At 38.2% G+C, this 16,155-nt stretch overlaps 1 protein-coding gene across 1 annotated transcript in view; it reads right to left on the bottom strand.

The window, feature by feature from the left end:
• The window catches only part of CDYL (chromodomain protein, Y-like), a 58,127-nt gene extending 43,387 nt beyond the window's left edge, over nucleotides 1–14,740 (bottom strand). Inside the window, 1 exon segment of the mRNA XM_010153825.1 lies at nucleotides 14,046–14,740. Within this exon segment, the coding sequence (XP_010152127.1) occupies nucleotides 14,046–14,740 (695 nt within the window).
• Between the last annotated feature and the right edge of the window lie 1,415 nt (nucleotides 14,741–16,155).

Below are 16,155 nucleotides of genomic sequence, written 5' to 3'. Positions count from 1 at the left end.
TTTGCCAAATTAACTGCATCGCAAGGAGACTTGTACCCAGAGTTCTCATACTCAAGAATGATAGAAGTATAAAGAATCATAGTTGTATCAGTAAGAAATTTTTATATCCTCTTTATCTTTTTGTATTTATGAAGGTAAATTGAGTAGGGAAATACAAAAATTTTAGTGTGAATACTCCATTTCTTACCAATGACTTACTCTCACGTTACTTTGTTGTGTCTGAACATGGTTAAGAGTGAAAAAACAAGCTTAGGTTTAAATGTGTAATTCTTATTTCTAGAAAAGTCTGGCCCATTATTAGTATTATTTGGATGATTTTGCCTAACTCTAGTACCCTTGAAAAGATTAGCCTGCATCACTGCTTTTCACCCCTCTGCTATATCCAGAAAGCCGAGAAAACTTAACAGGTATGCAAATATCATTGGAGAATGCCAAGCAAAGTCGAAACCTTGATTTTTCATGTTTGTGTAGTTTTTCCCGTGTAGTTTTTCATACTGAAGTGGATGCCCAAACGATTTGCAAGCATTGCCAGCCAGTCTGATCCTGTGTTCTCTGTCTCTCTCCTTTTGGAATTTATAGCTGTGACGATGACAGAGAAACCTAAGCTCTGATAGTACCATATGAAGGAGTTGCCAAGCTTCTATCTTCCTCCTTAGGCTCTCCCAAAACTAATCCTACGGAAATCCAGCCGACTAGCAGCTCAGCATTAGCTGAAACCATAGCAGATCACCCAGTAAGAAAGGACTATTCAGACCTGTCTGCACCTCCCTTACCTTTTTTCCTAAAAACACCCAAGTTCTACAAGTGCATCTCACAAGATACTAAGATGTTTAAAAATAATGTACTCCCTCACCCCCTTACTTACTGTATCTGAGAAATAATGAAATTAAGGTAGTCACCTTTTGGCTTTAGTCTTCTACTTGCTCCCTGATGAGAATACAAACTAGCTGAGACAGAGAGCTTACGATTCATGATGGTAATGAAAATTCAGAAGTTGAGGAAGGTTTTACTTCCCCCACTAAGGGAAGATCAAAGCACACTCCCGTTCTCATCCCTTCCTCTGATGGGCTTTACCCTAACTAACTTTAGCAATGTTTCTTTCCATGAACACTGTGAACAAAATGTCAACTGTGTGTTTTTCTTCATAGTTCTTTATTTGTTAAACCACATTTTTTAAATATATTATTTAATTTGAAATGAATCAGCAAGTCAATGCCTAAGCATTGCGAACTTTATCACTTCGACTGTACTGTAATTTGTTGATTTGATCAAAACAGTCATTCTGCAGTATTGAACTGATGCAAACGAGACTGATTTGTGGTACAACAAACATTGGGTAGAGCAGTCCCAGGCTCTCATAGCAATTTCTGCAAAATCTAAACGTAAAATAGATGAACACCAAACCAATTTACCTACCTAACTTCCCTACCTACAAAAAGTTTCTACTCCTTCTAAGTGAAGCTGCAGTACAATTAGAACAGAATTATGAGAGTATCTGTGAAAACTGGATACATACCAAGGAACTTACTGACAAGGTCTGTAAAAGCACACAAGGATCACATAAATATCACATAAGTATCACTCTGCAACCAGCAGAAATCCTCTTTGACTGCTGAGGATTGTCAGGGATGCTGCAGCATCTCAGTTCTCATCCAGCGGCTCCAAGAGCCTTCCCAAGGGCCTTCCCTCACCCTGACACGGTGCTGCCAAACTCATTCCTGTGCAGGTCCCTCATCCCTGGGTGGTGGGAGAGTAGGCACAGCACCTTAGCCAGGGTGCTGGGGACACAGCAGGGCTCAGCCAGGGGACAGAGAGCACCTACCACCCAGGAGGGAGGGAAGTGCTTTAGTGATAAAAATATGTAGTCAAGCTGCAATTAAAACCCGTCAAAAATTGCCTCAGTACGATTTTTTTCTTTTTGGAGTCTTCAAAGAACATGAGACCTACCCAAAGAATGCATGAAGTACTTATAGGAGGAAGATAGGCTAATATTTAACTGTATTAAAAAATATATTTAAAAAATCAGCACATATTTGAAAATGTGATCATTGAGCTTAACTAAATTGTTAGAAGACCATAGCATAGCTAATTCTTATGCTGACTAAATATTAAAACATTAGCCAAAATTACAGCAAAAGTAGAGGGATGTTAGCGCCAGGTCAACAACAAACCCACTGAGTGACTTCTATACAGGTTTATCCTGAAAAATTATTTAGTGTTACCCCCACCCTTTTTAACCTAACATATGTAAGTATATGGCCTATTTGTATTGTTATCCTATTAGGTTTGCAATTTATAATACACAATAGAGCAGTAATAATTTCTTCGTTTCACACTTTAACTGAAAAGAATCTAGACAGATGTATTACATTCACTGGGGCCTAAATTTCACCTGCTACAATCTAAACCAACTATGATATAAATTAATTTGGTACCAGAATTTATACCAGGAATTTGAAAATAGAAACCAAAATAATTTTATAAATCTGGGAATAAGTGCAACTTTATGATAAGAATTCACTGTCTTCTCAAAAACAAAGCTCACACAATTGCAATTATGTCTTTTATTATTTTGTTAAAAAAAGGTGTATTATTGAGATGCATAAAATATCTAATAGAGCATGGAGTGCTCCTTAACATTTCCTGCATCAATCACTAATCTATTAACATATCTTATTCAATTATAAGATGACATTTCAAACTGGACTGTGCCAACAAAACAGTAGCCTTAACTATGAGGAGATATATAACAAGAGAAATAATGATTTATTGAAGATTACCACTGTGCCAGAGTAAAGCTGAATACTAGAAAAGGACTTAAGAGCAAGATATCTTAACATACCATTGTAAGAAGTCCATTTTCTTCCTCTAAGTTTCACAGCAAGCCAAAAAAATGGAGATCAGTGAGGGATAATGATTGCTTTGGCTTGGATTACTTCACTCCAAGACTTAGAGCTCAACCTTTAATGTCAGCCAGATACATTTGTGTTTGAAAAGGCAAATCAAAACAAATCTGATTTCCAAAAGATGCAGAGGATCAGCTCTTCCCCATGAAGTCAATAAACACTATAGGTATCTAAATAGTCAACTAGGGTGGTGGGGAGAGATACCACTGATTTGTCATGTGTTGCTTGAATAATTTTACCTGTTGCTTTCAAAGCTGATTAAACATAATACGCTTGTTACTTTTACTTTAAAGCATCTAAAGGGTTGTTGAATCTAGCATTCCACAAAGAGAAAGAAAACCTTTGAAATAAACATTTCCTCTGATTCTTAAGAGCAGAAACATCACGTAGAACTACATCAAGTTCAGAAACCCCTCATTTCAGTGTACTTATTCCAAAACAGGTCCTGGATCCTGACCCACAGTTTGGGCAGCCACTCCATTTACTATCATCTCTATCTTACACTACCATGATCATCTGAGAAAACACGTTCTCTCACTGTATAGTTATAACAAAACAACAAAAATTTTTTTCCTAATAGTACAATTATCTATATTTTTTCTTTTTTTTTTAATGGAAAACTTTCCACTTCCAAAAAGGGTATATAAAATAAGCAATATGTCTAAATTTCTTTTTTCTCACTCTCACATATTTAAATAAGTTTTCTTTGCTGCTCCATTGTTAGTGCTCAGAAAAGTCATTCCTAAAAACAACCTCCCAGCCTAACTGACTATACAGGACCCCATAAAGCTAATGGAACATAAAGCACTGTCAACACGCAAAGCAAAGAAACAAGAAAACAAAATGTCTCACTAGCTTTCAATAATAGTTATCAAAGATGTAATTTGTGTTTTGTGTAAACTTTTAAATATTTAAAACAGGTTTCCAGGTAATTGCCTACACATGCACAAAAAGTAAAAATAGATGATTCTCTAAACTTAAGAACACAGAATAGTCTGTCATCCTTTGTATTCAGAAATTAAAACAGGGAACAACAAAACACACAGTGAATTGTTTGAAATACTCATTATTACCATATTAAGTTTTCTTGTTAGCACTAATATAAGAAAAATACCTATCTTTGAATTCCTTGGTGAACAGGTGTTGCCCTATAGTGCTACAAATACATCTTCACACAATCACCAACTTTAAGAGAAGTCCTAGCAGGATATTCTTTCAATATGCTTAAAATAATTTTTAAATTATCTATGTTAAAAAAAAAAAAAAAAGTTATGCCAGGTAAAATAAGGATTACCCTTGCATTAACAGTTGGTTTCAACTCATTCGTGTATTTCTCAAAGGTGCCCACTGAATTAGAAATCTGTCCAGAAAACCCAGGGATGAGGGGAGAATACAGCTTAACAAATGTGTTTACACTGCAGGGGTTTTGAGCTGACTATCCCAAAACAAAAAATAATGAATGAAAATCAGTATTCTTTACTTAAAGTATATATTTTGTGTTTTTTCACCCCTTACCCCCAAATGATTGTTTTATACAGTCCTCTAAACATTTTTAAAGGATGTCATATATGGATCTAGAGTAGAGAAAGGTGTTTCCCAGTAAGGACCTCAGCAGGGACCAGACTGGAGCTCCACCTTCTTAACGCTTTTCCAGTGCCTATCCTAATATCCTAAAGTGCACCAATTAGAATCTCTGAATGCGTGACAATATAAAAGTAATTTAATAAATAATAATTATTCCATAAATAATAATGGATAACAGTGGAGAAAGAGGTATAAAAATCCCCAAATTGCAGTTTTCAGGTATGTCACAAAACATTTCCTTACTTCTCAAGGAAGAGAACATAACATTCTTTATAAAACTGTACCCTTCATGTAGACATCGTTTATTTCCATTAACCTTACAAATGCCTACAATTCTTTCAAATGGTCATTATCTCTTTTTCTCCTGGACTCAAATATCTTTTAGCAAACAGTTCTCAGGACTAAATGGAAACTATACCAAAAGCTATTACCTTTCTGGTTTGAATTTGACACCTTTTCTTTAGACGTCCCCTTGTCTTATTCATTCAGTTCCAGAACAGAAATTTCCAACTACATCAAGTTATTATTTCATCACACCTATAATTTCTTTCTTCCCTAAAAACTTTTCATTATTACTTTCAGATACATGTGTTTTAGGGTTTTTAAGATTATTTTATATCCTCTTTGTTCCTGCTGTATGAGCTTTCGTCAATGGCTTGGTGTAGATTCTCCAACTGTGCGTACATTGGAAGTTCACTTGCATACGTCTTAGATGGAACTAGTCTGAGAAGGCAGCCAGCCAGTTTCTCCACTCCCGCTCATTCAAGCCCATCTTAAAAATGATATGGCAATCCAAGCTGCAATCTGAGGGCCAGCAGTGCTAACGCATGGAAGACACTATGCCAGCCAACGGATAGTCTCTGCAGATCCATTATACCCCAAGATTGACTGAAGAGTAATGACAAATGTGTGTGACAGAGAAACCTTGAGAGCTTCTTTAGTCCGATATCAGGCCAAGTCTTCTTGGAGTTGCCCTTAACAGTGTTTAGGTATCCCTATCTGCATCCTGGGCTAAAAATCTCTTGTTTAGGTGCCAGCAAGGAAAACAATCAGTTCAAGTTATCTTCCTGCTATTCATCACATTGCTTAGCCTCCCGCTTTAGAGATGTTCCCTCTGAACTTCCCGTTTTCTTGTATCTTAAGGAATAAATAGTGTTTCTCTGCAAGTTTTGTACTTTTGCTGCTCACTGCATTTGTTTTTAAAGATCACTAATAAATATAAATAATCACAGATCCTGTTACAGAATCTTATGGCACCCCACCGTTAACCTTCTGACACAGCTACAATGAACCATTAAGCCTACTCCGTTTTCCATCTTCCCAGCCAGTTTCTTAGCAGCCTTTCAAAGCACAACTACTTACTTTCTTCAGTTGCCTCTTGGAAGGAATATTTTCAAAGCAAATAAATTATAATCCTTACTTCTTTATCCATGTTTCACTGAGATGTTCAAAGAACTCTTAACACAATACTAAGATGCTCTCTTTCTTCCTCTTCTTCCACATTAAATCTTAGAAATTCCCAGTTTTCAGTTGTGTTCAAATACAGAATATTCTAGTTCAAAGTACTAGTGGTTATGATTTGCCGTTGTTTCTTAAAGGCATCTAAAATATAATAAACCTTAAAGCATTTTAAAATGAAAATACTTACTAAATTTAAAAAATGCCTTTTTTATGCATTCCAAGATTGCAAAATTAAGAAAACAATTACTAGAGCCAAATCAACTATTTGATAATTTGTGGCCTAATGCATTTTATTGTTTAAAATATGTTTAAAATATATATATGTTTAAAATATAAATACGTATACAGAAGATAATTTAGGTATTTTTGCTTGATTTGGAAAAAATTATACAGTATCACAAAAGTAGAGCTTCTGTAGTTTCTTTTCAATAAAAGAGTAATACTTTGCTGTATTATTATCATTAACTCACAGCAGCAGTGCAGGATCATGATTATACCACTTGGAGTACTGCAACTTTTCTGGCTGGGTAGGACGTATGGCTATCCCAGGGCAATATAGGATCTGGTTATTTCATTAGTTCTCATTATAAAAAAAGAGATTTTTTTTGCAATGACCTGTAAAATGCAAAGCTCTTTCCAGCTGTTATCCGAGCAGCCAGCTTTAAAAAAAATCTCAGTTTTTCATCTCCTTGAATTTAACAATTTTCTCTATTGCACAAGCAGTGATGGAAAAAAACCTGCAATAGTTTGTTCACTAATTCTAAGGTCACTTATCCCACCTGTAGCAGTCTCCCTATGAGGATGTTTTGTTGACTTTTTGCTTTAAGTAGATAATATGATCTAGGCAAATCTTCCCTGAACCGTATTACGATTGTTTTGTTCCATTTTTAAATTATTTTTTTGTACCAACCTATTAAGATTAATCTTCTTGTCAAGAGAACACAGATTCATACTGACAATTTCCTTAGCAAACATGCACTTCACAGCCTTAACAGAGATGGGAGATGTAACTTCTGTAAAACTGACACAGCAAGAGACAAAAACCGTTTCTGGTTACTCTGCCAGGCACAACTGCAAAGGGCACGGCATGAGTACTCCTGACTGCGCTTCACATTTCTGCTCTATTATCAAAAGCTGCTCTGAAGTCTTACAGTTTTGACAGTGGTGGAAGACAAAATAAAAAATCTACCTCGACTCTTTTGTTCTTTCATGCAGTCTGATCTTCACTTTTTCTCTGCATAGACATGCGAAGTAGGTTGAAAGTGAGCTTTGTAAACAGAGCCCTTGCTTTATTGTGCTTCAGCTTCCTGAAGTTTTGACACAGCAAGCATGACAAACGTGTCCTCAGAAATTACTTTTGTCTCCTGTTGGTAGAAGCGCTGTAGGAGGATGTAAGGGCTCACCGTCATGGACCCCACCTGAGTATCCAAGACAGATTTAGGCTCCAGATCCTCAGTCCGTGTGAACGGATGCAAGGTCAGAAGATCTGCATGGCTAAGAGCTTTGTGTTCCCCAGTGGGACTTGCAGGTGTGGTATGAATTTCAGTGAAAACAACAGGAATTTTTCTGTCAACTTAGGTTGAGGATTTTGTGTCCAAACAGAGCATTTCTTGACAAATTTGTTCCCTTTTTTAAAAAACACTTTTTATTTGGTGTTACCATTAGAGGTTTTTCAGGGACAGAATTAAAACAAGGAAAAAGCATGTCTCTGTCCCTCCGCAGGGGCACATCCTCTCCCTCACTGTCACTTCCAGAAGGCTGATAAAAATAAGACTGTCCTTAAAGGAGCAGTTGGGTAGGCCATATTATAACCTGGGGTTGGGAAAGCAAGGAAAAGGACTGAGACCACTCTTTTCAAAGAAACCATCTTTTACACCAGCTTAGCTGGTTGAAAACCCTACACCAATGTAGCATCCAACTTCTGCCGTCCTCCACTACTCCGTTCTAAGTAGTGGAGGACGGCAGAAGGCAGAAAAAGGAAGAAACCAGTCACTTACACCTCACGTTCTCAGGAAAACAGTCTTAAAACTCCAGCACCCCCTGCACTTAAATCCTGACTTATTATTATGATAATCTACTGACATAAACCAATATGGCCCTGAAGAGGTGAGGTTTTTAGAAGAAGTTCTCAATCCTGGAGCACCACGCAAAATAATCTGTACCAAAAAGCACAAGCAACAGGGCAGGGCGGGGAAAACAAAAACCAGAACAGTATGGGATAACAGATCAATTTTCCACACAATACAGATCATCCAGTCTACCATACTGCTTAACACTTCTGCATTTATATTAAGCCAGAAAACACAGATAAACAAGAAATTGGCAACAATTCAGAATATTATTTCATTTGAGAGTAAAGAAGCTGAAGAACTTGAAAATTACTTAGTAATACAGATGGAGAATTTGATGGTAGGTTAAAATGCAACAGAGTGCATAAGGGAAGTAATAATCTGAGCTCTTAAGGAATAAGATCTAAACGAAATGCAACTGCTGAAGAATAAAAGAAAAACAAAGGTGTCTATAAGGTTCATTAAAAGCAACCTGGTTTGCTCTTTACCCTTAGTGATTTGCTAAATGCATACACAATAGAAGACACAAAATTACACACTGCTGCATTTGACAATTAAATTTAACGAGTAATTTCAGAAGTTAGGCAGGCTTTGCAAAGGACTTTAACTCATCTGATAGGCTTTTGTTTGCACTAATAAAATCCTTGGTTGTTTTCCAGATCACTCAGCAGAGATCAAGCCACCATCCAAGAGCAATGTACAAACACTGAAAAAGGAAGATCCTGTCTTAGAGCTTTTTTTGGAATCAAATTTTACTACTTAACAAAACCAAAACCAAACAAACAGAGGGATCAAAGCTGCTTCTGTCCTTCTTGGATGCCAAGAAGAAATCGAAAAAAACTGTGACACATCACCTCAACTTTCCTTTAGTTGCACTGCCCACTCTAATTCACACAGCAACCTCAACTTCTGCAACTCTCCTCTTAAGTTTGCTTTTTGAGAGGGCTATACGCACAGCTTGTGGTCCACCCGGACAATCAGTGTGGTTCACACCCAACACACCTTTGTCAACGGTTGTGCTCTCCCCACGGGACTCGCTGAGGGTGGCCTCATGCGTTGTGCTAGTTGCAGTGGACTGTCCCTCACATAAAGCCCAACATCCAGACACATACAGGGAAGAGGGAAGAAAATAACTGGGAGAATTTGGGAGGGAACTGGGTGAGCTCCCCTCACCCTAGGGAAGAGGGAACGGCTGAAGTCCTTTCAGCTTGGCTTGGTATTGTACTGAGAATGTATGTTTTTCCCCAGTTCCAGGTGCCTCCATACGCACTTCTACGCTTTCTTGCTTCCTGTTGAGACTAAAGATATCAGGCACTTAATCAAACAACAAGCACTATGTTCCTTGGATGTTAGAGTGCATTTTTGGTTTTCTGAATCTGTGGGTTTTAATCCCATAAACTGCTTTGTGTAAAGGAGACAGGTAACAAACAGAACTTTAGTCATTTTTTCCCTGATGCTTGGCTTTTCTTTTGGTACTTACACCATTGTTTTGAGACAAAACCAGCACCATTATCCAAGCGAAAAATCAGCAGTCACACTTGTTCCTTGTAGGGTGATACATTGCAATCATCTTTGTATTGTCAGACAGCCCCGCTGCTCCTGCAGGTTACTCATCTCAACTAATATGTGCAAGGAGGGAGATGCTAATGCCACTGTGCATGCTGGCTGTGCTTGTCTGTCTAACAAGTGGTGTAATTCACTGTATTTCCTGTATTCCTCCCCTTCCCATACACCAGCCTGCCTTATTCTAATTATAACAACATATGCAGCTAGATGTGCTTTTCCTGCTCAGTTTGTACTTTGAGCTTTGCATGCCTTTCTGCCCAAAATCTCCCTTCTTGTGGCATTTATTCTCAATTACATCCACATGTTGGACATTGTTAGCCCAGTAAAAACTATACCAATTTTAGAGTGACCCAGACAAAAAACAAAAATAGAATCTGCCAAGCAATGGTATTCACCTGGTTTATCGTCAAGTTTTGCAGAAGATGAACAATCAATTAAGTCTTTTAGTCCTTTCTAAAATTACAGGACAACTCTCTAGCCTTGTGTGACTGATAGATTAGTTTCCCTTTACAAATTATTTATTATGTACTCTATTAAATACAATTTCCCTGGATATTATGAGTATGTCATGCCGAAAACTTTTTCAATAAAATTTCAAAGTTTTTTTTTTTTTAATTCAATTTTGATGAAGGAAGTTTTCAAAAACTTTAAAGACCTATTGCTGGACAGGAAGCCACTTTCTGTCTTCCCTACTTTTGAGTAATATGCACTGCTTTTAGGTGCCATTAACATCTTTTCCACAACATTTCAGTTCTCTCGTGGTGTTTGTCTTTTTCATTCACCTCCTTCAGGGTCACTTCTATTAACTTTTAGTAACAGCTGATGATCACCACATAATTCAAAAAAACCCAGAACCACAGTAATGTTCATCCAGTGACCCATTCCCACTTCTTCCATATATCACCCTTCTTAGACTTGTATGTAGTGTATTACTCCACCAACTCGGTTTTCAAGGCCAAGCTTTTAAAATATGAATGTTCCATACAATGGTTTTGCTTATTAAAAAATACACTTTGGATAGCAACTAGATTTTAGTGTGCTGAAACCACCAAGTCCCAGAGCAAACACTACCGTTATTTTATTCCCCTGGTATTCCTGCATATTTGTAGAAACATTTGCTGGTTTTCTTTTCTGAGCTTGTAGGAACTTCAGAACAAGAACTGCACTCTAGGTTTGTCTCATGAAAGGCAGGACTAGGTGCTAAAATAATACTAATATTTCCTAGTAATTGCAGTCATGGGATTTTCTTATGCATACAAGTGTTTTTTCTTTCCCTGTTGTGTATTTTTATTATAAATGAAATTAAAAAAAAAATCCAAGGCTGGGGAAAACAAAGAAAGAACACACTAAAAGCTGAAGAGTTTCACCATCCTGAACTAGGACTAAAAAACTAAGATGACTCATGCCATTCAAAAGCAGTCATAGCAATATTCTCAAAATTAGGAACAATGTTTTCATATTAAAATTTTAAATTTCTTTTCCAATATTACTTTAAAAAAATTGAAATCTAAATCAGCTTTAATTTAAAAAGTTGTCCCAAACTTTATTGAAGTGTAATATGTATTTTTCTAGAGTATTTCAAAATTATACTTTCCAATTAGTGATTTCTGTTTTGACTAACTGGGTTTTTCCAACAAAAATGCTTTGATAAAGAATTCCTAAACCAGCTCAAGTAAAAAGTTAATTTTTTTACAACACACTTTTGTCTTCTTGACAGCATCCTCCATGTGGCAGTAGGAACTCTTAAAATTAACAGAAGGTGGATGCGGAGGAGGTGGGAAGTTTGCAAAGAGTGCTCCAAATGCCAGATCTATCATCTGTATTATTAATATGTCACGTCTGGTGCGTATGAAGACGAGAGTATGAACCTGGTGGCGTTCCTGTGCCATGGACACCTCTTGTGACGTACGTATGATTCCCGAGGTGGTGTTGAAAATGTGATGAGGTGTCCGTTTAAGACAGAAGGAATGTCCTGAATAAGGAGGGAAATGGGAACCTGAACCGCGACAGCCCCATGCAGGGGAGGGGAAGGAAGCATCGATTTACTATGTTTTTAATGAATAGCAGTGCGAAGTTAAAAATAAAAACGGCAAGGAGAAGAGCTCAGCTCTAATGAAGAGACAGGGAATGCGTCAGCTCAGAAAGCTCAAGGACAGCTCTGGGAGACAGGGCTGCCGCCCCTGGCTTCTCTCTAAATAACGATCCACTCTGGCCATGCAGAATGTCCGAGTTGGAGCCTGGGGTTCCATGACAAAGATATTTGTCCAAGAAATCCTCAAGAGCTAGGAAAAAAGACTGATGTCAGATAAAAATGCAAAGGTTGGTTGGTGGGGTTTTTTGTATTGTAACCTTGTTTCTAACTTTCACAACCAGAGGTTTACTGCATGATACGGATGTTAGCCCCAAAAGTGTTGCAGATGAGCACAACTGCCTGCAAAGCTGTAATAAATGTGGATGTTTAGCATCTGTTTCCCAGCAGACTGCACAGCTCAGCTTGGTGATTGGCAGCAGGTTATTAGGACAGAGAGGGAAAGCCTCTGTTAATGTTCTTGTACTAATATCCCTCCAGTAGCAGTCAGAAGGTGGAAACATACTGTATCTTTTTGCTCAACCACGTATTGTCACTATCTCCTTGGCTCTCCTTTTTTTGATCTACACCTTTGATCTCGTGAAAACGTGCGAGAAAAATCTCGTACTGCCATCATCCCTAGGGTCAGTTGATAACTTTCAGTGTAAGCTGCCAGACAAATGTCTGAAGGAGGTGGTAGCAGAGGAGATGGTAACATGTCAGTGAAACAGATAAATGCAGCTCTGTTAATATTTTATGTGTCGCTACCATTCCTGTGCAGGTCTTTCAACTTCCACTTGATGCCCTGTAACTGGGCCCTTGCTGTACCACTCTTAACAAAGGGAAAGGTTGGTGGGAATGGTTTCGTCACTTGTGGTTACTGATCTACCCAAGAAGGTCCTTTGTGTCCCTTTTTATTTTATTTTTTTTTTCCTGAACACCACGAGGCAAAAAGACAGGACACCAAAGGCAACACTTATCAACTGCTGTGCTAGGAACACCACCATACTCCAAAATGCATATTAATTACCACAAAACCATCACATGTGCCAACACACTCCTCTACCTCACCTACTCAGAAAGCTCACAAACTGGCATCTCTTGCGCTTTCCCCTCCAGCTTTGTTTACATCCTCTGTGATTTACATTCCTTCTTTAGCCCATGCAAAGGGAGAGATATTCCTGGCATCCACACACATCCTGTGTGCATTACCATGGTTACCTAGCTCATCTGCAGCAAAATGGGTTGGTCCATGACCTGACACGGCAGCTCCAGGAGCATACTCCTCCCCTGTCCACTGCTTTTCAACCTCTCCCTGCTGCTGTGGCTGCTTTTTCAGAAAACCTGAATGCAAGCAACGCTGAGGCATCCAACACAACTCTCCCAAAGTCTTCAACACATTTTTTTTTGCCTATACTCTTCGTCTCTAAGTGTGTTTTTTGGCTTGCCCAGCCCTCGGTTTTCAAGCAATTTTTCTAGCAAACCATCATCAAATACCATACCTGCAGATTTAACTCACTACATTTTATTTGAGGACGCAATATTACACTTGAAAATTTAGCCCCAAAAGCATGCTTTTGACTACACAACAACGTGGGTCTGTCAGGGAAGAATGAAGGTTTGGGCCACAAGAATGAGGACCACAAAGCCTTCCATGGGGGTCTCAGCTGGGTTTGGGGAACAAACAGCTTCCTCCCACAACAGCGGTTTGGGTTTCTTTGGCATCATCAATTTTACAGTACAAGTTGAATAAAATGTCATCAAGTAAGATAAAAGCAAGCCAGTCATCAAACCTAAATAAGCTCCCATCATCAAATAAGGTATAAACAACAAAATATTGATAAAATATACTGAGGAGAGAATTCAATCCAGGCAGAAGGCATATGTGTCTCCACAACTGGCTCAAATTTTCACCGCAACATCCATATCGTTTTTTTTAAGCAAAATCATACTCACAGGGTTTTTCCAGGCAATATTTACAACAAAATAGATATGTAAACTGTTACAAAGAATCTCTGCTCACATCATTCATCTATTCCTGTAATTTATGTTTTTAGTATTCATACCAAAGTTGACCTATTTAAATAAACTTAAAGCAATGATGTAATCTCTGGAAATGGTACACTGAATATGTGTACCACACAACGTCAAGGCAAACACAGACGTAGCTTATGGTGACTCTGAAAACACAAATACCAATGGATCTCTGCGAGGAAAGCAAAAGCTGGCAAAATTCGAAATGGCTTTGTACTCAGAGTTACGTAAAATAAAGTTGTGAAGTTCTCCAGACTTGACTTAACATGGCTGAAACAGAGTGGGTAATTTGTTTGCATCTGAACGGCAAAAAAAGATCAGTCAAATGAAAAATCTACACAAAAATGACTCGTACACGTACCTTTTCCATTTATTGTTAATGCTGATGCAATTGTGGCGGTTACTGGCACTGGCAGTTGTGGCACTAATGGATGTATCCTTGGTCGGCTCCCCATCCTAGCACGCTCCGCACCAGGTCCCAGTAAAGCTCCCACTGGTTTTTCTGCTGCTACTTCTGGTGCTACAGAGTCCTCTTGATCCTGCTCTATATGGTCCATTTTATCCGGGCTTTCATTCTGGAAGCCATCAACTGTTGTCCGGCTCTTAATTGGACTTTTGGGCACTAGGATTTTAATACCTGATTTTGCAAGGTCCATATTTTTCCTTCCAGAAAGAGATGGTGAATTGTTTTTCCGGAACTTCTGGGTGGCAGAAAAGAGTTGATTATTTTTTGACTCATGGTCTTTACCCATAACTAAAGATTTAGTAGATGTCTTTGAAAAAGAACTATTGGTAGATCTAGAAATTTGTTTTCTGGCATTATTTGGAGAGGTCCTGTTTGTCCTGGTTAATGTGCTTTCTTTCTGCTTTTCATTGTGGCGTCTGTTAAATTCATGTATATATTCCTCACAATTAACAAGGTGCTGTTCTGGCTCCCAGGTATCATCTTCACTGTCGTATCCTTTCCATCGCACCAAATACTCTGTTTTTCCCTTCTTGTTTTTCCTCTTGTCAACAATTCTCTCTACCTGTTAAAAAGGAAAATTAAACATTAGACATGGGCAGATACGCAACTCAAGTGAGCAACTTGCATGCAAATAATTTGCTACGCGTAAACAGATTTTAAAATAGTCTTATATTTCTGTATTGTAGCTCTATAGCTTACAGTCTTTCACTGCTGACTAGAAATTCCTCTCTTTAAACTTCAGATTGGTACTTCCATCTCATAAAAGAAGTTCTAAAATACCAAAATTGTTCTTCAGTAAGTATTTTGCCTGCACAAGAATCTGAATATGGCGCATTACAGTAGACAATCACCACTGCCCTCATCAAAGTTTTGACACCAACTTCGATGTGGATAGGACTTCTCTCTCTGAATACAGAGATCATGTTTAAATATGCTGTATAAAAGTGTATTTACCTTAGGAAACTTATCAATTTGATACTGTTTGAATAATTTGCTTACTTAGCATATGACATATGCGAGAATCTCTTGCTTACAGTGAACCATCCTTTTGTTACCAGGGGCAATATGGTGCAGCTCAAAAAATTGGGGCAAATAATACTTTTTTTTTTTAGAGGTGGTTGTTCTTGTGAAAACAGAGAAGTTGTTTTGGCCAGAGACTTTGATACACATACTTGAACAAATTACCATGCCTCACTTATCTGCAAATGGAGATGATATTTATGTCACAAGTATTAAGCATGCACATGCTACAACTGCATGTGGGTCACACAGGCTAAAAGAATTCAGGCACTGGGGTAAAGCAGACGGGGCAGACAGCAGCAGCTGCAGGGAGAGTGGCTCATGCCTCGCACCAAAACTCATGCCAGTCATGCTAGTCCTGCAGAAAGGGAATTCTTTTACAGAAAGAGGTGCAAGTTCAAGGCTAGTCTTGGGATTTCCCTTTTTATTCACTTTTCCTACTCAGGCCAATCCTTAGGGTAAAACCTCCAGCCAACACAGCTTTCTTCCACATCTCTATCTTATTTTGGTTAGGTAAAAAAAAAGGCTGGGGAGGGGGATTGTTTATTAATTTAACTCTTAACCTCACATGAACAAAGACCACGCATGTAAGCCAAGATCACACATACCTAGGACAACCTCTGAAGACCAGTAACATTTATTGGCATAGCATTACCCGAATGGGACGTCTACAGAACAGTTTGGAAGGATGGAAGGAAAATACAGGTATGTATGGTATACATAGATATGGTACACATATGTGCCATATGATTCATTACCAAATCATATGACTGTTGACAACAGAGTCTCTTAAGAGTGCACCTCAGTTTCATACGTGGCATGGTATCATAATGTCCTGCCTGGTTTTCAACAGTGGGGTTAAATTATTGCTATTATTATAATCCCAGCAACAACATCCCTACACATCCTACAGCTTCATGTGGTACCCTGCAGGTGTTGTACTATGCTCTTCTGTCATTAGTATGTTGCACAGCTCTGTTT

This window comes from Eurypyga helias, unplaced genomic scaffold (assembly GCF_000690775.1).
Source record: "Eurypyga helias isolate BGI_N326 unplaced genomic scaffold, ASM69077v1 scaffold1186, whole genome shotgun sequence".
NCBI classification, from domain to species: domain Eukaryota; kingdom Metazoa; phylum Chordata; class Aves; order Eurypygiformes; family Eurypygidae; genus Eurypyga; species Eurypyga helias.
This window is presented reverse-complemented; position numbering and strand designations above follow the sequence as displayed.